The sequence below is a fragment of the Taudactylus pleione genome, unplaced genomic scaffold (assembly GCF_031769625.1).
Source record: "Taudactylus pleione unplaced genomic scaffold, aTauple2 ptg000061l, whole genome shotgun sequence".
NCBI classification, from domain to species: domain Eukaryota; kingdom Metazoa; phylum Chordata; class Amphibia; order Anura; family Myobatrachidae; genus Taudactylus; species Taudactylus pleione.
In genome coordinates this window covers 14840613-14863952 of record NW_028284463.1, presented here as the reverse complement: position 1 = coordinate 14863952, position 23340 = coordinate 14840613, and the positions used below count along the sequence as shown (strand labels likewise).

Here is a 23340-nt window from a genome sequence, read left to right as displayed (position 1 = left end):
GCTGTGCTGTATGCGGCATGCGCGTTCCCGGGCCCCGCCCGACTATATAATGCGCTGCAGCTGCGCCCGCCTCCTTCTTTATTTCCGTCGGGCTGTTAAGGTGAGTGTGAGCCGTGTGTGTGCCCGGGGAGGGTGGTGCGATGGCATTATGTTGCGGCTCAGGAGACTACACATGCAGGGTAATGGTCAGCAGGGTCAGGGGGCTGAGCGCTGCAGTCACTGTGGATGGAGGCTGGTCACCTTTTATGACCACTTTGGTTATTAACTACTTTTATTTTAGTTCTGGAGCTTTCTGCATAGTTGTACTTATTACACCTGTGATTGCCGTGCTGTATACCACCCATATACAGGCTGGGGGAGGGGGGCTACATATGGGGTAGTGGTCTGGTGTCGTCTTGTTGCTGCAGTGAGTGCACTATATATGGTATGGTGCTGCCAGACTGCATATGCTCAGTGACTGCCTGGGGTGTCCTGTGCCAGCTACATGGTGACTGGCAGTGTGCATGCATGGCCCCCTTTGTTACTAGGCCCTGTTCCTGTTACAACACTAGATTCTCAGTTCTGGGAAGAACTCTGTGGCCTCAGACACTGCTCCAGTAGCTGTTCTCACTTAGGGCTCTATTAACATTGTTTTTACTAAAATAAAGTGAAAAAGGCTGTTTTCACACCCTTTTCACATTATTTTAGTATCACCTATAGTTATTACAGGGCAATTGGAGTAGAATTTGTAAAATTCTACTCCAACCCCTAAGTATCACTTATTTTTAGTAAGCAGATCGCATTTCCCATAATTGTAATGGGTATTGTGATCTGGCCAAAGTTACTAAAAAACAATTGTGAAAAAATACTGGGGAAAGCCCTGTGATAACGCCACCTGGAGGTGGTGTTATCCGGGGTCTCCCCTGGTTACTGGACTCCTGCTCAGCTCTAACAGGCAGAGCCCGCAGCCGGCCCCAGTGATCAGCTCTGTGGTCTAAACAGACCACAAGCTGATCACTGCAAAAAGAGAAAAATAGTAAAAAACTTACATGAGTCCAGGGACCGGTGGTCGGGGCTCTGGTGATGTCTCCCCTCTGGTCAGCTGATCTCCCAGCCTGCACTGGTGCCTGGTCGTCACCTGACCAGGTCCCAGTGCCATATGGGATGTCAGCTGACTGGAGCCACGGAGGACATCACTGGAGCACTGCTGACTGCAGGTAAGTGTAATGGAGGGGGTGGGGTCTGTAATTGCAGGGGGTGGGGCTTAGCGATGGTCGGTCGGCGCATGCGCCAGCACTTGTCACTGTATTTTTAGCGAAAATACTGTGATAAGTGTGCGGATGTGATTCGCAGGGACAGAACTTTATCGCAAGCTCAGTCCCTGCAGGGGATTTGTAGTAAATCCCTGTGATATTGCCCGAATTCGCAATGCGAATTCACTCGGTAATATCACACTACAATCTGTATTACAAATGCGGATTGTAGTAAATAGAGCACTTAGTGATGTGCTGGGACCCACTTGCCTGAATATCAGTCTTGTTTTTGTTCTACATACAGTACCAGTCATAAGTTTGGACGCACCTTATTATTGAATGGTTTTTGTTTATTTAAATTATTTTCAACATAGTAGATTAATACTGAAGACATCAAAACTATGAAAGAACACGTATGGAATTATGTTGTAAACAAGTGTTAAACCAATCAAAATGTTTTTTTTTTATTTTAGATTCCTCAGAGTAGCCCCCTTTTGCTTGGATGACAGCTTTGCACACTCTTGGCATTCTCTCAATCGGCTTCATGAGGTCGTCTCCTGGAATGGTTTAGAATTAACAGGTGGGCCTTGTCAAGAGTCAATCTGTGGAATTACTTGTCGTCTTAATGTGTATGAGACAATCAGTTGTGTTGTGCAGAGGTAGGGTTAGTACACCGAGGATACTACTATTTGACTACAGTTGTAATCCATATTATGGCACCAACCACTCAACTCAGTAAAGAGAAACGACAGTCCATCATTACTTTAAGACTTGAAGGTCAGTCGATACGGAAAATTTCAAGAACTTTGAATGTATCCTCAAGTGCAGTTGCAAAAACCATCAAACGCTGTGATGAAACTGGCTCTTATGAGGACCGCCCCAGGAAAGGAAGACCAAGAGTTACTTCTCCTGTGGAGGATAAGTTTATTAAAGTTACCAGTCTCTCAAACCGCTACTTAAAAGCACCTCAGATTAGAGACCACATAAAGTCTTCACAGAGTTCAAGTAGCCGACAAATCTCAACATCAACTGTTCAGAGGAGACTGCGTGAATGCTGCGAAGAAGCCACTACTGAGGATGAAAAAGTAGAAGAAGAAAATTGTATGGGCCAAGAAATAAAAGTAGTGATTTTGTGAGACGCAGAGAAGGTGAGCGGACGGTTTCCGCATGAGTGGTTCCCACTGTGAAACATGGAGGAGCATAGTTGTACTTACACCTGTGATTACCGTGCTATATACTGCCCATATACAGGCTGGGGGGGCTTCATGTGGGGTAGTGGTCTATTGTCGTCTAGCTGCTGCAGTGCACTATATATGGTATGGTGCTGCCTGACTGCATATGCTCAGTGACTGCCTGGGGTCTCCAGCCAGGGCCGCAACTAGGGGGGGGGGCTAGAGGTGCACGTGCACCGGGAGGGAATAGTGGGGGGGTAAAAATGCAGACTCTGCTATCTGAAAATGGCTGCCGCCGAAGAGGAGACTAATGCTAGAGGTCCTTACTGGACCTCTAGCGTCTGTCTCTTCCTAGCCGTCCGCATGGACTCTGCTGAAAACGGCCATCCAAAAATGGCCGCCGCCAAGGAAGAGACAGATGCTAGAGGTCCTACTGGACCTCTAGTGTCTGTTAGCAGAGTGCAATGCACACAGCGTTCCCAGAAGTGCCAGGAACGCTGGCGCTGCAGGGAGAGGATGCTGAGAGCTGCATCTTCTCCCTTCAAACCCCCCTGGCAACGAGCATAAACCCCCCTGGAAACAAGCATGGAACCAGGGACGTCTGAGTAATGCACTACCTTATGGAGGAGCAAGGACAAAATCCAGGTACGGGAAGGGAGGGGGACGCAAAATTGCTGCCTTGCACCGGTTGACAGATATCCTAGTTTCGGCCCTGTCTCCAGCTACATGGTGACTGGCAGTGTGCATGCATACCCCTCTGTTTCTAGGCCCTGTTCCTGTTGAACACTAGATTTACAGTCCTGGGAAGAACTGTGACCTCAGACACTGCTCCAGTAACTGATCTCACTCAGTGATCTGCTGGGATCCACTTTCCTGAATGTCAGTCTTGTTTTTGTTTTACATATCTGGCACAGACTGAAAATTACCTCTGGCATCTCCAGTAGCCTTAGGTAAGATACCTGTGCCTATATGGAAGAGGAGCATTAAGCTTATTACCCATAACCCTTGTGTGTGCGTAATGAGACCCGTGTTCCTACACTTACATTGGGCTGTAGGGCTGGTGTCTGCCTCGTCCCTGCTGCAGAGTACAAAGGATCTGACTAATGTGTGCTTTATTTTAGGCACGGCGTGATGACTGTACACCATCCAGGAAGCTGAACTGGTGACATGCACAGCCTGATTAGTGTGAAGACTGATTGCTGGATGTAAATCACTCTAGCTTGTATGAATGCTTTAATTAAAGAGCGACTTCAGGGGCTTTCAGACCTTTTATGGTGAACAGAAGAGATGACCTAAAGGTATTTATTTTATTTTTAGTTTTCCACTCTGATATTTAGATTTGATACATCTCCCCCATTGTACTTGCATTCCTTCACCATTTGCTGTATCTAGCTAGGATCTAATGCTGACCTATCCCCCAACTCCAGTGGTGCTTCATGCTCTGCACCAGGAGCCTGTACTTGTATAGAAACTGTCCAGGTTAGAATGAAAATAATCCTTACATTTATGTTTTACATGTTTAGATGGTCCATAAGCTAACTGCTAAGAGCACTTTCTATGCTGTCCAGTCAGCTTATATTTGGCCTAGTCACCCCCCCCCCCCCCCCCCCCCCACCTACCAAAAAGTAAATCTTCTTGTGGTAGACTGTTGGCAGTGATTGTCTGGCCCATTCAGATAAGTTGCATATACATGTGCACTGTATGTGAGATCATGTGAGGTTTATGTACTGAGCCTTGGAGAGATAAAGTACCAACCAATCTGCTCCTAACTGTCACTTTCCAAACAGCTTGTAGGAGCTGATTGGTTGGTAGTTTCTCTCTTCAAGGCTTAGTACATAGACCCTTATGTCATTCATAGATACTGGCAGAATGCTCCACCTTAATGATTAAATCCCCATTACTAGAAGCTCCGTCAGCTTGATTTGATTTTATGGGCACAGGGAGCGACTGTAGGCTGCTTTTGAGGAAGAAGCGCAGTCCCAAACCACTATTTGAGTGGTTTGCAGAATTTCAGCGCAGGAGATGATCTCTGGAAGACTAGGGACGCTGTGTCCAATCTAAACTGATAGTCTTGAAAAATAAGTGTTAGGGCCAGGTATGAGAAGGTCATTTTGAAATTTTGGTAGTTTTAGGAAAGTTTAAATCTCTTGGTTGAGGACTTAATGCTTAATGAGGTCTATATATGTTGGATATTGTAAATGTGTTCCCTGTATTTTCATTTCAATAAAGTTTTATTTAATATACAAAGCAGTTGTGGTTTTTATTGTATACTGTGATGACAGTTCTGCTTACCTTATGGCTTGGAGAGATGTGTGGGGCAAATCTGCATTGTGCACCTCTGCGCACCCGGTCATCTCTCCTGCCCATGACCCCATGTGTTAACTGACTCTGCCCATTTACAACACACAAATCTTTACTGAATGGTCTGTGTATCCAGCACAAGCCAGGCTTTGTGTGGGATGCCAGTGTTTAGCATAGCTGCTGACCAGCTGAAAGCGTGGGAGAGGGGGATAGGCTGGCCGTCACAGGGGTAAGCTGTCTGCACATGATCTGTACCATGAATGTGACATGGATCTGGAAAGAGCGAAGCGGCAGATGGCTGCAGGACAGGACGCGATGGTAAGTTCAGCTGTTTGCTGCTGCTCATAGTATAATGCATGGTGCAGAGGAGTCTGGGCTCTACAGTGTGGTCTGAAAGAAATACTGGAGATGGGAAACTTTACACTGGAGTATTAATGGGAGAACGTGTGATACAGTACTAGATGGGAGCTCTGGCAGTATGGGGAATTGACCACTAATGCTGGTATGTAAAGTGCAGGTTCCATAGGGGGTCTTGTATGGAAGAAACTTGTTTATACAAAACGGAAGCACTGTGTGAACATCATATTAAGTCATGGCACTTCCAACCTCTAAAATGACCTACATTCTGTCAAATGAAATGAGGACTTTACAGCACCAAATAAAAGACACTTATCTTGTACTATTGGTAAATAAGAGTAAGGGCAGACTGACTGTACATTTCGCAAATGTGAAGACTAATTATAAAACCATATCTTGACGCCTAAGGGTCAATCCAATTAGCCGCGGGTGTCAGCGCGGCAATAGCCACGCATTAAGGCAGCCTAAATTCACTCAACTTCAAAAATGAGCGACGTTGGGCGGGATTTCAAAATGGCGGTGCACTTGCTGGTGTGTTAACGCCACAGCTACTCACCCTTTGTAGCTAATTGTATTGACCCCCTGGTGTACTGATTGCTGCTTATCCTAAAGTGGGGGGGGGGGGGCATAGATTGGTGGAACCGCTTACTGTGCTGTTATCCCAAGTTATACACTGTATATGGTTTGCAACGTGACTTAAGAAGCCGCTTGTGGATGAGCCCTGTGAAGCTGATGCTGTACCTGGAGTCTCCTTTACCTGTCTGGGTGGTTTACAAGCACAAATAAGGGGGGTGGGGGGGAGCATTCTCTATGTAAGAGAATTTATACATCTAGTCTTACACCAGTTCTGCAATACCAGCTATTTGCTAACTTGGCCTTCTAGTCTATTCTGCAACTTATAATAAACAGTCCTCTTTGGAGCAGGTTCCACCAATGAGGAGTCAATAAACCATTAGTTCATTGGATAATTGTCATTCCGTTTCATCTGTATAATGTAGAAGACCGTCAGATACATGATGTATAAAATCTGCATAAGCTTGTAAGTTTACGTGGGTTTTATGTAATTCTGTGCCACACACTACTACCTGTCTTATGTTAGATGTGATATTGCAGTGAGACAGTGTTACTGGAAGCTGCTGGGATGATACGTCAGCTGGCGACCTGCTGTGTAAATAAGACGCAAATTAAATATAAATGTTTCTTGTTTTAAGACCGGAGATGGTTAAAGCTGAAGGCCCCCATACAGCAGCAGTGGATCGGACAGATCCCCAGATGCCGAAGTTGGGGCATCAGTGAAATGAAACGTAGATTTCCCTGATTTGATGATCAAAATTTGATCGTGAGCAGCAAAACCGGGATTTTTAATATGAATTTCACAGATTGCCCGACAGGTCAGCATTTCTGGTTGGATCGGTGAAACTGCTGCCTGATGTATGGGGCCCATAAAGAAAATAAACTTGTCTAGTGCACTTTATAGATTTTATTAGTGGCCTAACATTAGATCAGGGTTTCCCAAACTCTGCCATTACAGCCCAGGTTTTTAGGATATCTCTGCTTGAGCAAAGGTGAAAATTAGTCAATTTGATTTAACCATCTGGACTCAAGCATGGATATCCTTAAAACCTGGACTGTAATGGTGAAGTTTGGAAAACCCTGCACTAGATAAAAGAAGATTGCAGTTCTGCATTCTCTTCTACATATTGGACTATTTTTAATTTTTTTTAAATAACAGCTTTATTCAGCAACTAAAACGTGCATCTACAAGGTAGGGGGTCATGACACCTGTTTTATAAAACAATCTAGAAAACAATGTACAGGTGACTAGCACAGTCCAGCAGCAGAGGTATTGGTGTTAATGTAAAATTAATCTCATTAAGTGTCCCCAGATGACGACTGTGGGGTTTACTGTAGGAAGAGCAGCAGTTGGCACGGTATTGTGGCATGTGAATGATTGTGTTGCCCAATAATAATTAGACTGGATTATCAGACATGTTGGTAACTGCAGCCGGAAGATGCCCGTCAGCCTGTGTCTGTAAACGTCCTCCAGCATCACCAACAGGTCACAGCTGCTCCAGAAGTGACCCCGGTTGTGTGACTGCCATTGCATCCAATTTGGCCAACTGTATATGTAGCGTAATTGGACATTGAGCCTATTGTTTGGTACTTGGACTGATTGCTGCGTGTTAGATCAGTATTCAGTCCTTGCATATAAACCAAACCCTGTGCACCCTACATCAACAGGGTTAGTAGGTGCTATGCTTTCTAGCAGGCCTAGGGGTACTGCCACTAGATGCAGATGGATTGGAGCAGCAGGTTACATAAACTTGGAAGAATTGGTGACTCTGAGCACTAAAGTAGATGGAACTAGTGAAGACTAGAGAATTTTAACAATGGGCCTTATTCACAGTTAGGAGTAAAGCTGGGTACACACTATACAATACAATGTAACAATACATCCCATGCACTGCGCAATCCATATTATAGCATGGCGTGGTTCATTGCATTGTACCATCGGCTGTGCAGCACAGCCAATGGGACGATGTGATGAATGCTCAATCGGATGTACACACTATATAACCCATTCGATAGATCATTCTGAGGCGGATCAGGTCGATATATCGTACGATATATGTTAAGGGGGGCATCTACTAGACCAGCGGTTCTCACTCTGTCCTCAGGACCCCACACAGGTCACATTTTGCAGGTCACCCAGCAGGTGCACAGGTGTAATCATTACTCACTGACACATTTTAAAAGGTCCACAGGTGGAGCTAATTATTTCACTTGATTCAGTGAGGAGACCTGGAAAACATGCACTGTTTGGGGTCCTGAGGACCGAGTTTGAGAACCTGTGTACTAGACTATTTCTACTTCAGGGTCCACAGGGTGACCTTGGGGGTATAGCTGGATCCTCGGGCACCACGGAGTTAAAGCTTTTAGCTGCTCCCAGGATGCACTTGGGTCCAACCTCCCCTATACCCCGCCCCCGAGACACAGGCACCTCAGTCGGGTCACCCTGCGGGGGGGGCTGCAGGAGCAGCCCCCTAAAGCTTTTTATTTAACTAGGTTAAATTTATTTTTACTATAGTTTTGTTCTCCAGAGCGGCAGCGCTGGGCTGTCTGTACAGACGCCCACGCTGCCGCTCCTTCTCCCTGCTGGCGCCGCGACGCCAGCACTGAACTGGGGATCGCGGCGGGGGAAGCCAGAGTCTGTACTAGCCGGACTCTGGTTTCCCCCGGGACTGCTGCCGGAAGACGCCGGGGAGCTTAAGGTAAGCCGCGCACCGCTGATTAGCGGCGGTGCGCGGGTAATGCCTTTTATATGCAGTCCCATGCCCCCGGTCTAGGGGACAGACCGGGGGCGCTAGCGGTGGCGGCGGGCCCCCCCTCTATCGGAGGCATACCCCACTAGACCACCAGGGTAAATTAAGCGGCAAGCGGGATGCCGCAACCTTGGGGGTTAAATATGCTAGCCAGGGGAGGAAGCCTTCCCTGTCATTGGCTCCTCCCCTCAGCTCAGCGCGCCTTTCAGCACGGAGTCTGGCGTCGCTGAGCTGCAGATTACTCGGCCACTCCTCCTCTGAGGTCTCCAGCGGCCATTTTCTTACTGGCAGCGCAGATCTTCAGGGAGCACGCGGACCGGTCCCCCTGTGTACCTCTCCCCCGACAAGGACAGTGTACACAGCACTATAGCCCTCCCAGACACTGAATCTGGGAGGTTGATTGTAGTGGAAAGGTGCAGTGAGTATAACTTCCTGCATGGTATGTGACTTTTGCTAGTGCTGCCTGTCTGTGTCTTTTTTCTACTTACTGTCAGCCTGTACCTATCCCTTTCCTTCTCCTACAAGCCCTACAGGTGTGCGGGGGAAGGGTGTTTCTACTGACCTCTCTTATATAGATCACGTATTTGTGAGGTCCGTCACATACAGTTGTGTGCTACACGGTGCCATATTGTGGGCTGTTGTTCAGCACACTGGTGAGTGCGCACGTTTTCTTCCTAAGTCATGTCTGAGGAGGAGATTGAGCACTCCGGGGCTCCGGCATTGTTCTCCTGCAGGCGCTGTTCTGCAGGAGTGGATAGGGAGGATTTGTCACAGGATGGCCTGTGCGGACGGTGCCAGGCGGTCCCTGGTACGTCTAAACCTCCCATGTCGCAAGAGCCACCATGGGCGATGTTTTCCCAGGTGCTGGTGTCCATCGCGGACCGTCTGTTGGTCCCGACTGCCGCCCCTACTAGGGCGTTGCCCCAGCCTGCCATCCCCTATTCCCCGGGTGTCCCACAATTATTGCAGACTCCCTCGGGTTCTCAGTCTGTTGGTCCCTATGCGGGGTTGCCAATGTATATTCAGTCCACCCCTGTGGCACAGCCGGCTGTGGTGCCGTTTCAGGCTCCTGTGACAGCTCCTCCACCCTGGGTGGATGTGCTTTCCCACACTGTCCAAGATTTGGTGGCAGCATCTTCGGCTTTTCAGTCGATGTTGCGCAGTGACGTGCCCTTCAAGGCGTCTACACGCTCAGTCATGGCACAGGCTGCGCATCTTTCGGATTCTGAGGGGTCCTCGGATGATGGTGAGGTGCAGGATGACTCAGCCTCAGATGCCTCAGTCCAGGAGGTAGACACTAAGTCTTCCATCAATGTGCGGGCTCTGGTTAAGGTGGTGCGGGCCATTCTTCTGATTGAGGATGAGGCACCCGCTCCCAAGTCAAGGTATCCTAGTTTTAAAAAAGCTAAGGTTACTTCTACAGCGTTCCCCTTGTCTGATCAGTTGACTGATCACATGGCGGTGGCCTGGCAGACGCCCAGTAAGCGTTTCCTGCCACAGAAACGCTTGGCGTCCAATTATCCATTCCCGGAAGCGCATTGTAAGAAATGGGAAACTCCGCCTGCAGTCGATTCCCATGTAACACGCCTCATCAGGAGTGCTACTTTGCCATTGCCGTCTATATCCTCGCTGAAGGATCCTACGGACAGGAAGGTGGAGACTTGTCTAAAGTCTATTTATTCTCTCAGGGGCTGTAGCCCGGCCGTTCATGGCCATCTCCTGGGTGGCCAAGGCCATTGAGGGGTGGGCCAACGCCTTGGAGGACACGTTTACGGATGAATCTCCGGACGTCCAGAGGGCGTTGTTAGGACAGATGAGAGATGCCGCCTCCTACATTGTAGAAGCATCTTTGGATGCTAGCCTGTTGACCTCGAGGGTTTCGGCGGCAGCAGTGTCTGCTCGTAGATCCTTGTGGTTGCGGTCTTGGAGAGCAGACGCGGATTCAAAGAAAGGCTTGGAGGCCTTACCTTTTAATGGGGAATTACTATTTGGTCCGGACCTGGACAAAATAGTAGATACCCTGGCAAAATCCAAGTCAGCCTTCCTCCCTTCCGCTACTACACCTGCTAAGGTCCGGAGCTCGGCGTTTCGTTCCTTTCGGGTTCAGGGCAAGGCAAAGGGTCAGTCCTTCCCGAGGCAGTCCGCACCCAAGACCGCCTCAAAGCCAAAGAAGCAAGCCTAGAGTGCTAGGTGCCCTTCTTCCAAGCCAGAAGATAAGCCTTCTGCGTGATGGGACGGGCCTCCCTCTGGCACAATACCACCACGGATGCTTGGGTGCGAGAAGTGGTCTCCCAGGGGTACGCCCTGTCTTTTCGGCACAGGCCGCCTTGCCAGTTTTTTTGCACAAGTCCTTCTTAGGACAAAACCAAGGCCTTACAGGTTCAGGAAGCCATAGGGGCCTTGCTGACGGCGGGGGTCATTATACCCGTACCACAGTCTCAACGTGGGATGGGGTATTACTCTACGCTGTTTCTGGTGCAGAAACCCAATGGCTCTCATCGCCCCATCCTCAATTTGAAGTCCCTGAACAGGTTTCTCAGGGTTCCCAAATTCAGGATGGAAACTTTGCGTTCCATCATACTGGCGATGGAACCGGGGGGATTATATGGTCTCCCTGGATATCCAGGACGCCTACCTCCATGTGCCTATAGCAACATCGCACCAACGGTTTCTGCGGTTTGCTATTCTCCACAACCACTACCAATTCAGGGCTCTACCCTTTGATCTCTCCACGGCACCAAGGGTATTTACCAAGGTGATGGCGGTCATGGCGGCTCACCTTCGGAGCCAGGGGATACGGTTGCTACCGTATCTAGACGACCTCCTCTTGCTGGCAAGCTCCCCAGAGGTACTGATCCAGCATCTCCACCTGACGGTCGCTTGTCTACAGGCGCACGGCTGGTTGATCAACTGGAAGAAATCCTCCCTCATCCCATCACAACGGATGGTTCATTTGGGGGCCCTGCTGGACTCTCGTCAGCAACGGATTTTTCTGACTCCAGAGAAGGTCTCCTCCTTACAGCTGCGGATTCACAGTTGTCTGAGCAGTGGCAGAGTGTCGGTGCACTCAGCGATGAGAGTTTTGGGGTCCATGGTGTCGGCATTCGACATGGTGGAGTTTGCCCAGTTCCATTCCAGGCCCCTGCAGGGGTTGATTCTTTCGGAATGGAACGGATTGCCACACAGGATCCGCTCTCAGATGCTGGTGTTGTCCTCGGAGGTGCGTCTGTCCCTAGCCTGGTGGCTGCAGACAGCTCATCTCCTAGAGGGGCGCCCCTTTTGGATCCCGGAATGGGTTCTGCTCACGACAGATGCCAGTCTCCGGGGTTGGGGGGCGGTGACAGGCTCCTTGTCACTTCAGGGTCGTTGGTCGGCGGAGGAAGCGATTCTTCCCATCAACATCCTGGAACTGCGGGCAGTATACAGAGCCCTGCAGTCGTCCGGCACCACTCTTCACGGAAGGGCCGTTCAGGTGCAGTCAGACAATGCCACCACGGTGGCGTACATCAGTCACCAGGGAGGGACTCGCAGTCGAGCTGCGATGTCGGAGGTGTCCCGCGTCCTGGCTTGGGCGGAGCGCTATCTTCCAGCTCTCTCTGCAGTTTTCATCCCAGGAGTCCTCAATTGGGAGGCAGACTTCCTCAGCCGTTACGACGTGCATCCCGGGGAATGGTCGCTTCATCCAGAGGTATTCCAACTACTCGTGGACAAGTGGGGGCTGCCAGAGCTGGACCTGATGGCGTCCCGTCACAATCACAAGCTGCCTGTGTACGGGTCAAGGACAAGGGACGCAGGCGCAAGTCTGATAGACGCGCTGTCGGTGAAATGGCTGTTTCAACTGGCTTACTTGTTCCCTCCGATATCTCTGCTGCCTCGGGTCCTGCGCAAGTTCAAACAGGACAGAGGCACACTGATCCTGGTGGCCCCAGCGTGGCCCAGAAGGCCGTGGTACTCCGATCTGTGGAGCCTGTCCATCGACGCTCCGTACCTCCTACCTCAACGGCGGGACCTGTTGTCTCAGGGGCCCTGTCTTCACCCGGATCTGGGTCGACTATCTTTGACGGCGTGGCTCTTGAGACAGCCGTCCTGAGGTCTCGGGGCTTTTCTAGCTCCGTTATTACCACCATGCTGAGGGCGCGCAAGCCTGCTTCCGCGAGGATCTATCAGAGTGTGGCACACTTACTTTCAGTGGTGCGAGGCCAGAAACTATGATCCCCAGGTGTTCCGGGTTTCGCGTATTCTGGCTTTCCTTCAGTCGGGTTTGGACTTAGGATTACGTCTTTCTTCACTGAAGGTACACGTGTCTGCTATGTCGGTGTGGTTCCAGCGCAGGATCGCTGCTATGCCGGACGTACACACCTTTTTCCAGGGTGTTTTGAGAATCCAGCCTCCCTTTGTGCCACCTGTGGCCCCGTGGGATTTGGCGGTGGTTCTTCGGGCCTTACAGGGTCCTCCTTTTGAGCCCTTGGAGTCAGTGGAGCTCAAGTGGCTAACTTTTAAAACTGTTTTCCTCTTGGCAATTGCTTCTGCCAGGAGGGTTTCAGATTTGGGGGCGCTTTCTTGTCGTCCCCCTTTTCTGATTTTTCATCAGGACAGAGCGGTGCTTCGCACTCGTCCTGATTTCCTGCCTAAGGTGGTTTCCAGGTTCCACATTAATCAGGAAATTGTTGTACCAGCCTTTCAGTCACCTGATCTTTCGGCTGGGGAGACTTCCTTAGACGTTGTCCGTGCACTCCAGGTTTATATGAGCCGGACTAGTTCTGTGAGGAAGTCGGATTCTTTGTTTATCCTCTTTGGTTTTCACAAGAGGGGTTGGCCTGCCAACAAACAGACTCTAGCCCGTTGGCTTCATTCTGTTATTATTGAGGCTTTTATACAGGAGGGTTTACCTGTTCCAGCCTCTGTTAAGGCTCATTCCACTCGGTCCGTGGGCCCTTCTTGGGCTGCTAGCCATGGCGCCTCTGCTGTTCAGTTCTGTAAGGCGGCCACCTGGTCTTCCATTCAGACCTTTTTGAGGTTCTATGCGTTTGACACCTTTGCCTCTCAGGATGCATCCTTTGGGCGCCGGGTTCTCCTATCAGCACAGGAGCGTCCCCGCCCTTAGTTGGACTGCTTTGGGACATCCCCAAGGTCACCCTGTGGACCCCTATGGACCCTGAAGTAGAAAACAAGAGATATGGTAAGAACTTACCTTTGTTATCTGTTTCTACGAAGTCCATAGGGTCCACAGGGCACCCGCCCTGACTCACCTGGCTTCATATGGGCTCTGTGACTGGTCACCGGTTTTCCGTCTCCCATTTCTGTGAGTATGGTTCTTGTGTGTTCCAGTCTTCCTTCTCTCTGTTTCGTCTCCTCCTCCGGCCTTGGCTGCTTACCAACTGAGGTGCCTGTGGCTCGGGGGCGGGGTATAGGGGAGGTTGGACCCAAGTGCATCCTGGGAGCAGCTAAAAGCTTTAACTCCGTGGTGCCCGAGGATCCAGCTATACCCCCAAGGTCACCCTGTGGACCCTATGGACTTCGTAGAAACAGAGATAACAAAGGTAAGTTCTTACCATATCTCTTGTTTTTATCTCTGTCCAACCTCTAAACTATTTTCCCTTGAAATTTGATCTTCCACTCTGAACGATTTGCAAAAGATCTAACGATAAACAATGTCGTTTCAATCTGTGATCGAGAGCTTTCAGCTATAGTGGGTTTGGGAGCGTCAGGGAGTGGTTCATCGTTTGATTGTTCAGCGTGAACGATGTGTAAGCTATCTCCAAGCGATATGAAAGCAATCAAGTGAAATTGACCTGCATGTTCAGTCGATGGAGGAGACGATCAAGCGAGCAGGGGGAGCGTGCATCGTACATCGTTAGAAACAATTACTGCACGATTTGCAAACGATTTTTAATAGAAAAAAACTTTAACTATATCGTTCAATCACATGCTAAAATCGGCTAGTGCATGCCCCCCATTATACTCCTTTTACACCAGAGCAAAAACCTGCGTTTTTACTGGGTTTGCCCCGGTCGCAGCTCAGTGTAAAAGGGTCCCTGAAAAATTACCTGGGTCAAGTGACCTGGCAATCCAACCCAGGTAGCTACCGGGGTCGGACCCAGGATGGACAATGGTGCAGTGTAAACGGCACAATCCGGGTTATCCGACCTGGGTCATGCCTAAAATGAGCTGATTGGTGGGTGTGGAGCAGTCACCTCCCACTTTTTATGACCTCACAAGTTTAGCAGGGCAGCCCCAGGTTCAGTGTGAACGGAGCTCACCTGAGAATAACCCAGATTGATGGTGCTTTGTAAACTGTGTCTGACCTGGGTTGGAACCATGTCTGAAAACCCAGGTCGGACCTGGGTTTTTGGTGGAAAAGAGGTATTATAGTACAGTGGTTCTCAAACTCTGTCCTCAGGACCCCATACAGGTACACAGGTGTAATTATTACAGGTACACAGGTGTAATTATTACTCACTGACATGTTTTAAAAGTTCCACAGGTGGTGCTAATTATTTCACTTGTGATTCTGTGAGGAGACATGGAAAACATGCACTGTTTGGAGTTCTCAGGACCAAGTTTGAGAACCTGTGTATAGCCAGCTTAAGAGCAAAGCAAAAGTGGAATTTGCTTCGGGAACAAACCTTGCTGCAATACAAGGGGGTTTTGCATGTAGTAAACACTGGGCAGCTTTGAGTTTTCACTGAAATGTAGAATTAATCTAGGACACGCCACTTAACGGTTATGAATCTCTACACATTGCCCCACTGACAGTGCAACATGGTTTTGGCAAGGTGCAAATTGCTCCTTTATCTTGCACTTGCTCCACTCTGGATAAGGCCCTATATTGGCCTCTAACACTACTGTAATGTGTGGGTTGCCCAGTAGGTGTCACCAACAGGCAGATGAAGGATAGAGGAAGAATTTAAGCTCCTTCCGTCTCCATAAATAGGAACCAGCTTCCCTGATCTAAGCCTGCCTCAGACCATAGCTCAATGAGGACTCTGTCAGTGTATTGCTACCGGTGGACCTGTTTTAACACCTTGTTTTGTCATGACTCCAACATATTAAGCTTGAAATTACACTGGCAAGTATGGGGAGCTGTAATCAGAACCAGGTCATGGTTTAAGGATTTCCAGGACTATTTCTGGTGGTAATTATTTCACATAAAGGAAAATGTGCATAAACATAACCTGCAGTAGTGGGTATTTAGGGACCAGAGCACATAAAGTCTGTCCATAGCAACACGCTGGAGTCACTTACATGACTGGGATTGGTACACTATCACCTCTCCAGAGATCACAATCTCTCGCTATGGGGCTTATTTACTAATGATCACATTTTCAATGCAATCTGGGTGCGGTATTAGTGCCCATGATCGCATATCGGTCAAAAGTATCACCGGGCACCCACAGGTGGCAGGGTCTCCAAAAGGAGCCCGTCCCTGCGATGTGCTGGGAGTGAAGTTACCGTGTCAGCGGTCTATTTACTCCATTGCCGGTACACCATCGCATGCATGGTCTACAGACCACGCATGTGCCATTGACGGGGGAGGGTTCCTACAATCAGCTGACGCCATCTTCAGATGGCGGTATCTGCGGGGGTTGATCTCCAGAATGCATTGCATTCTGGAAGTTGGTAAATATGGCAGCATCGCATCCCCCATAGAAATGGGGGGTTGCGGCTGCCGGCGGGAATGGAGGGATTGCAACAGGTATTAGAGATATCTGCTGCAGTCCCTCTGTCATACATACTAAATATTTGCGGTTTCCCCCCGAAAATTAATGTTTTCGGGGAATAAACAACTAATATTTATTGATAAATGGACCCCATAACTCCATCAGAGAATACACTTGTCTTTTGGCTTGTGGAATGCCCGGTCTTGCCTGGCACTGTGGCCCTAACTGATTTAGGGAAAGATGTATCAAACCATGGAGAGAGATGAATTGCCAACCAATCAGCGCATAGCTGCCATTTTAGTCTGTTTTTGAAGAATGACAGAAGCTGATTGGTTGGTACTTTAACTTTCCCTATTCTATTTCTCTCAAAGGTTTGATACTTCTCCCCCCTATCTTCTCTCCACATAATAAGGACGGTATGGATATAAAAACTGCCTGTCTATGGTTTTAGGGCGGTGGATATGATCTAGATCTCTTTGCGGAGAATCCAGACGATGATCTCCTGTGCTCGATATGCCATGGTGTGCTGAGGTGTCCCGTCATGGTGTCATGCGGTCACATCTTCTGCAGAAAATGTATTTTACAGTGGCTGAAGAGGTGAGTTGTTGGGGAGAATGGTGACTGAATACACACTTATACCCTTTTTACACTGGCCAAATAACCCGGGTGGAAAAGGGGCCAGGGTTGGGTCTCCTGGTTGAGTGATCTGGCAAGCCAACACGGGTAGCGAGCAGGTTTGAACAAAGGAAAGAACCGTGTAACCCTGCAGTGTAAATGGGGGGCTCAAGTCATCCAAACCGGGCCCCGTTAACATCCTACAGAGAGCCGCTAACATCGGTGCTTGGAGATGATGTCATCTGCAAGCGCCAGTAGAGGAGAAGCCTCCACAATAAAACGGGTCCAGCCTGCGGTGTAAATGGGTTTCAAGCCACTGTGACGGCTTGAAACCCGTGTTCAGTGACCCAGGAATTTGCTGTAAAAGGGGATACCCACTTACATCTGCCCACCATCTACCACATATGTCACAACTGCCTCGCCCGTGTAGATTTTACACGCAATACAAGACTTTCATGGCTCTCTATAACTGTCCGTCCTTGTATCGTATGTGTCCTGTTTGCCTCCCATGTCCCTTGCGTGGACCCCTTCATGACTGTCTGTGCCATGATCCTCATGTATTAACGATGGGCCTTATTCAGAGGTTGACGCAAGCAAAGCAATGGATACAAGCCCCCTGTGTTTTACTTATGCGCCTGCGTCCGAGATGCACTGTGTGCGCACGTCCTGCTGGTTACCGCCGTCGGGCGCAGATCAGAGCTGCATGGAGATCCGTGCAGTTTAGATAGGCGTTCCTGGGCGGTGACGGGGTGCCTCGAGTCAGAACGCAGCTCCACCGACACAGGCAGCCAAATACCGTCGGACATTCTCAGCTACCCCAAGTCCAATGGTGCGACCGATGTCTGCTCGATCTTGCGCCTGTGTGCGTCCCACGGCGGATCTAAGCTGTAGCCGGTGACATCTCAATAGACAGCCCGTCATAATTTGGCAGAAGCGGCAGCTGCCTAGCGTTCACCTCTGTATCAGGCCCTATTCTCTCTGCATTTTATGAACATGGGAAAGCAAACCGGGTAGATTTACTAAAACTTCCAAATAATGAAAAGTGGAGATGTTCCCCAGAGCAACCAACCAGGTGCTAGCTGTCACTTTCTAAACTGCACTGAATAAATGATAGCTAGCATCTCATTGGTTATGAAGGGCAGAACCTCTGTCTTTCAATTTTGGATGTTTTTAGTAAATCTGACACTTATCCCTCAACACAACAACATTGGCGTCCTCCTAATTCAGTGTGCGGAGCAGGATAAACACGTTCCCCTGCACTAGGCAAAGTGTAACAAGTGACTTTACACCTGCTGTAAGTGCTTAAAAGAAAAAGTTCCACTATGACCTCAGGGTCCGCCACCAATACATACTGATAATGTGATAACGAATGTAGTGAAGTAGCTTCTGGTGACCAATAAGCTTAATTACAGGTTATTTCTAGTTAAGATGAGATTTTTACCTGACATCTCCCCTCCTGAGTGGATGTATCCATTTGCCCGTATAAGAGCAGGGGTTATATTTACTAAAGTGAGAGTTTTTAGAAGTGGAGATGTTGCCCATACAATTAGTTTCTACTTAACATTTAACTAGCACCTTCTAGAAGATACTAGCTAGAATCTGATTGGTTGCTATGGGCAACATCTCCAATTCTAAAAATTCTCACTTTAGTAAATATAGCCCCAGGTGCACAGCTCTGTGGGAACGCACCCTTCTCAGCGTTGAGGCAAGAAGTTTGGCGACTCTGGTGGGGGGTGAGTTATCCCGAATAACAGAAGTTCCTGGCATGGTTCCACTATGATTTTATTAAAGGGAGGGTAGATATTGGGTAAATTTTTTAATTTAGCTGGAATTAAAAAAATATTTGCCAACCCACAATTTAGGGCCTGATTCAGAAACATGCACTAATGCCACCGTAAACTGCGTTTTTAGCCGACACTTCCTCTACCTCCCCCAAACGCTCCCTGACTGTCAATCACACTGCGAATAAATGCTTGTTGCGAGCGACTACGGTGATGGACTTTTGACGAATGCACAGTGCATCTCAGACGCATGCGCAGACGGCTGATTATCGCTTATCTGAGAAAACATTGCGTACAGCTCTGAATCTAGCCCTTAGTGTAAACAACATGTAGTCACCTTGATGGAAAGCGCCCTCTTGTGGAGGCAGGGTGCATGCCAAAAGGCCCGGAATAGTAAAGTGGGGGTTTTGTTGGGCCACCTAGCACAAAATAAACAGTAACAAGTGATTTCTCTCCTCAGACAGCAGACCTGTCCATGCTGTCGGACGGAGGTGAAGGGGAAGCTGTTTGTACCCATGCACAAACTGAAGAGAAAAATCAACCGCCTGCAAGTGAAGGTAATGGAGTGCTGGGGTGACAAGGCACACCGAAGACCAGGGCCTGATTCAGAATAAGGCACACTAGTCATCTGCCTATAGACCTCTGCAGGATTGGGGCACCCCAAACATACCTGCATTGTCACCGTGCCTATCGCTTTATTGCATACCACCACACTAAGCAGGGATGTCGGAACCATTTTCTGTTGGGCGGGGGCAACATAAAATCATTCCTCCCCTCGCTCCCCCTCCAACATCAACCCAAACTGGAGCAAGAAACACCGCCGTGTCCATGGAACCGCACTTCCGCCCTCACATACGGCCCGGGTCAGGACTGGAAGAACAGCGGCCGCGGGCGGTTAGGGGCTGTGCTCTGCTGCGCCGCACGGAGGAGGAGAAGGTGTAATGTGCGGTGTTTTAGCCGTGCAGTCTATTGCTGTAAAGTACAGCCTCTTACCGTCCACGGGTGGCCTGGCGCCTTTCAAATGTTAGGGGGGGGCGAGCCGCCCCTCGTTCCGACGCCTATGACACTAGTGATATCGCGAGGTGTTTTGGATAGTATTTATAAACCTTACTTATTATAAGAAGAAATGGAATAATTCACAGCAATACCAACTTTAAAATAAATGACAATGTTTTACTTAAAAAGCAAATCAATTCTACATGCACCACTGTATTACTGACAAAGCAGACTTATAACATAAAAATCATTAGTTCAGCAGCAGTGACAAAATGATTATTTGCAATGCCGAGCATAGACTCCCAAGGTGACAGCCAGCCCTGTTTATACTTACAGCCCAGCGCCCCGCGACTCTCTCCACCTACGATCTCTCCTGCTCATCCCGACTGGCCGACCCCTCCCCTTTTTGATCAATCTTTTATACTTTTTTCCTCTCTGCTACTGACATATTATAAAATAGCGAATATTAATTAATTAAGTCAATATTCATGCGCACTAAACATTTCACTGATAATATGTTTTAATCATAACAAAACCTATAATCTCCTTTCTATGTTCTCAAAATACTGGTGACCGCATATAGGCCAAGGCTATCCCGATTAGCTGCCTCCTTGTTTAGCCAGATCTGAGACCTACTGTCTCCTAGTCTGTTCATATTGAACTAATGGAGCGTACACACGGTCAGATTTGTCAGATGAACGATTGAACGATTTTACCAAAATTTTGAACGATTTTTGACTGCATTAAAATGAATGGAATCGTCCAAGTCTGACTGCAAACACATCAGATGTCAGATATCGTTATCTGACAAACGGGAACGCGCATCGTTGATCGTCCATCGTTCAGGCATGTCAGATATGTCAGATTTTCCTTCAGATATGAACGACTGAACGATTTTTAAATCGTTATCGTTCATATCTGAAGGAAAAATCTGACCGTGTGTATGCACCATTACCATGATGCTGTCTTGCTAGTGAAGAAATAGTTTTCCACAGTTCTGATTTATACCTATTTCTGTAATAACACTTATACCTTTTAGATTAAACAATAATAACTGTTGCTACAGACACACACCTGCCTACTTTATGTAGAGGGTAAACCTCATCTCTAGACCTGAGGCCATTCGACACATGTGACATCCTCTGCAACTTACAACTAATATATATCCTGAATCATTTCTATATACTCTTAATTGCAATAAAAAAAGACATAAGCATGCATATATTCGTGAGTTGCTGAAGGAATATGTACGGCCACATATTCCGGTTTTATCACTAGGTATATTGTATCTAAGGCCATGCACGTTGACTAGTGCTGTGGGTTTATGCTGGCAACTGCCCATATGGTGACATAGCTAAGAGTCTGAGGTGCCAGTGACTTCTAGGATTCATCACAATTTAGGGTTCTGCATGCCAATGAAAACATGACACGTTCCTCGTCTTTCCCACTTTCCATTTGGCGGCCGTCTGCAGCCATTCATCAGAGGCATAGCGCCGGGGGGGAATCAGGGCAGATGGCAATGACATTATTCATTACTATGCAGCCTACTGCATAGCAGCTTTACCTCCTCTCTGTGCTTAAATCCTCTGCCCCATCTGAATATTAAATATGGCACTGCTCTGTACAAGAAAATCTTAGTACATAGTATCTTTAAAATCAATTTTGGTATCTTGAAGACAATTGTCTCTCTGACATCAAGATTTTAAGTATTAAATAATATAATATACTGCAAGAACACAGGGCAACTAGAAATTGATTAGAAAGTAAGCTTGGTCCTAAATAAGAACTTTCCCTCTTATAAGCCACCCCTGGTTAACACCTCTATGACCAGATGAATTGCAAAGGTTCAGCATCGATTTCTCCGGAAATTAGTTTAGAATTTCTTAATCTATCCAAGAAAATGTTATGTTATTGTACAGGACATACAGCGGGATCCTTTTGGCAACATAAAGAAATAAATGGATTTTTATTTTACATACATTAAGGAAAAATATCACCAAAAATAGGAGTATTCATATGTTTTATATGCTGTCACAGGCACTAGAGGCATGGTAATAATACTTAACTAAATCTGTCAGGATTTTGACTGTCGGGATGCCGCTGTTGGCAGGGGCGTTTTAGGAGAGTAGGGGGCCCGTGTGCACCCCCCGTGCAGGGCCCCCTCCTCTCTACCTGGTGGCCGGCAGCCAACTGACGTGGCTGGCCAGCCACCGGAGCATTAGTAGACTCCGGGCACTAGAGTGTGCCCGGAGTCTACTGCACATGCTCAGAACACCGGGAAAATGGTCGCGGCTGCCATTTTCCGGTGTTCTGAGCAGCGCTGTCACCCGAGGCAGGACCACGGACAGGTAAGTTTAAACTAATATGGGTGCAGGGTGTGCGGGGCCCCCCTGGACCCGGGGGCCCGTGTGCCCCGCACACACTGCACCCATTATAGATATGCCACTGACTGTCAGTATTCTGACCGTCGGCATCCCGTACCCAACCTGATATATCTATTCCATACACAGCCAATTCAGTATATATTATACAGGACATGAACTCGTCCATAGTCCATACATTGTAAAATAAATAAAATATATAGATTAAATCAAAGGTCTCTGTATCTCCACTACAATTTTTTTAAAATATTTTTCTTACCATATATTCAGAGCCAGATTTTAGGCAGGGTCAGTGGTGGAACATTGCTGGGCCTGTTTGTAATGGGGCCCAGTTGAGGTCACCCCTGTCATAAAAGCATAGCAGCTGCCCCTTCTGCTTATGTGTGGGTCAGTGCACAGTGAATCCTCAATGGGAGCGGGAGCCCCTGGAGGCTTGAGTAGTACTGCCAAGCACTCAAATTTTGCAATGATGCCCTGCTAGGCAATGCTACATTCCTGGGTGGGGCAACAAGGGTTCACACAAACTAATTGATCCCATGCCACCCTCATCATTGCGCTGCAGCTGCGCTCTCAGAGAGGGGAACTTGGGTCAGGCAAAAACTTCGGACAATGATGTGTTATGGCAGGGACCCCTGCAAGTTACTTGTCCTGGGGATCTCACAAATCTTAGTCCGGTTCTGCATGTTTTCGACATTTCCTGGGTTAGAGGCTCCTGTCATCCCTGTCTAAACAAAACCGCTCTTACTTAGTAATAATACTATTCATTAAAGCACATTAGTCAACACACACCTATTTCTTTCATTGACAGTGTCCTAATGAGCAAAATGGCTGCCCAGCCCTCTTTCCTCTGTCAAGGAGCGAAGAACATGCTGAAACCTGTGCGTTTGGTTTGGTGGGTTGTTCCAATGACGGATGTCCAGCCCTGGTCTTACGGAAAGACATCTGTGACCACAGCCAGACCTGCGAGTATTGGCGCGAGATGTGCCACATGGGATGTGGAACCTTGCTCAGTCCTGCAAACCGCGATGAACACAACTGCTATGTGGAATTTAAAGAGACCTACAGGAAACAGCTGCACAAGCTCCGTCAGAAAGCCAGACGGATAGAGAGTCTGTCCTCCCAGATGGGCAGACAGATACAGCTGCTCAGTGAAGGTCTAGAGGGCGTTCCAGACTCAGTTAGTACAGTCCAGGTGGAATAACTAATACAAATGCTACACAGTCAGTGCAAAGGGACTTCATTGGTATGACTTTTAAGGTTTATATTTATTTATCAAAGGGCGGGGAGGGGCGAGACTATTGCCAAAATGCCGTGATTTTCTTTCTATTTATCTGAGTGTCTATATTTTTAGATTGCAAAATACCACACATGACTAATATATTATTTTTATTATTCTATGCAGAAAGTTAATTTTTTTATTTGAATAACATGATCATGTAAATATTTGTAATAAAAATATTGATTATTTCATTTGCATTGGGTCCACCAAAGTCTATGTTGTATTATAAATTTAGCAAATCT

General features: G+C 47.9%; 1 protein-coding gene, 1 long non-coding RNA gene and 1 other non-coding gene across 3 annotated transcripts; all 3 read left to right on the top strand.

Moving 5' to 3' along the window:
* The first annotated feature begins 21 nt into the window (after positions 1-21).
* LOC148535097 (uncharacterized) lies at positions 22-4645 on the top strand. Its single transcript, XR_015876290.1, has 3 exons — positions 22-100; positions 1706-2380; positions 3526-4645. It is a non-coding gene; the product is annotated as an uncharacterized LOC148535097 (long non-coding RNA).
* LOC148535098 (small nucleolar RNA ACA64) lies at positions 3315-3445 on the top strand. The gene has a single exon (XR_015876463.1). It is a non-coding gene; the product is annotated as a small nucleolar RNA ACA64 (small nucleolar RNA).
* A 361-nt stretch (positions 4646-5006) lies between the features above and the next one.
* Positions 5007-23214, top strand: RNF151 (ring finger protein 151). The gene is made up of 4 exons (XM_088464932.1): positions 5007-5023; positions 16498-16643; positions 18903-18999; positions 22628-23214. Exons 1-4 carry the CDS (start codon positions 5021-5023, stop codon positions 23018-23020), a joined length of 639 nt encoding a protein of 212 aa, XP_088321058.1. The 5' UTR covers positions 5007-5020; the 3' UTR covers positions 23021-23214.
* The last annotated feature ends 126 nt before the right edge of the window (positions 23215-23340 follow it).

Coding starts and splice junctions, on each gene's coding strand:
- RNF151 (XM_088464932.1), top strand. Junction 16,644..18,902: donor ATTTTACAGTGGCTGAAGAG/GTGAGTTGTTGG, acceptor TTCTCTCCTCAG/ACAGCAGACCTGTCCATGCT. Junction 19,000..22,627: donor TCAACCGCCTGCAAGTGAAG/GTAATGGAGTGC, acceptor TTTCATTGACAG/TGTCCTAATGAGCAAAATGG.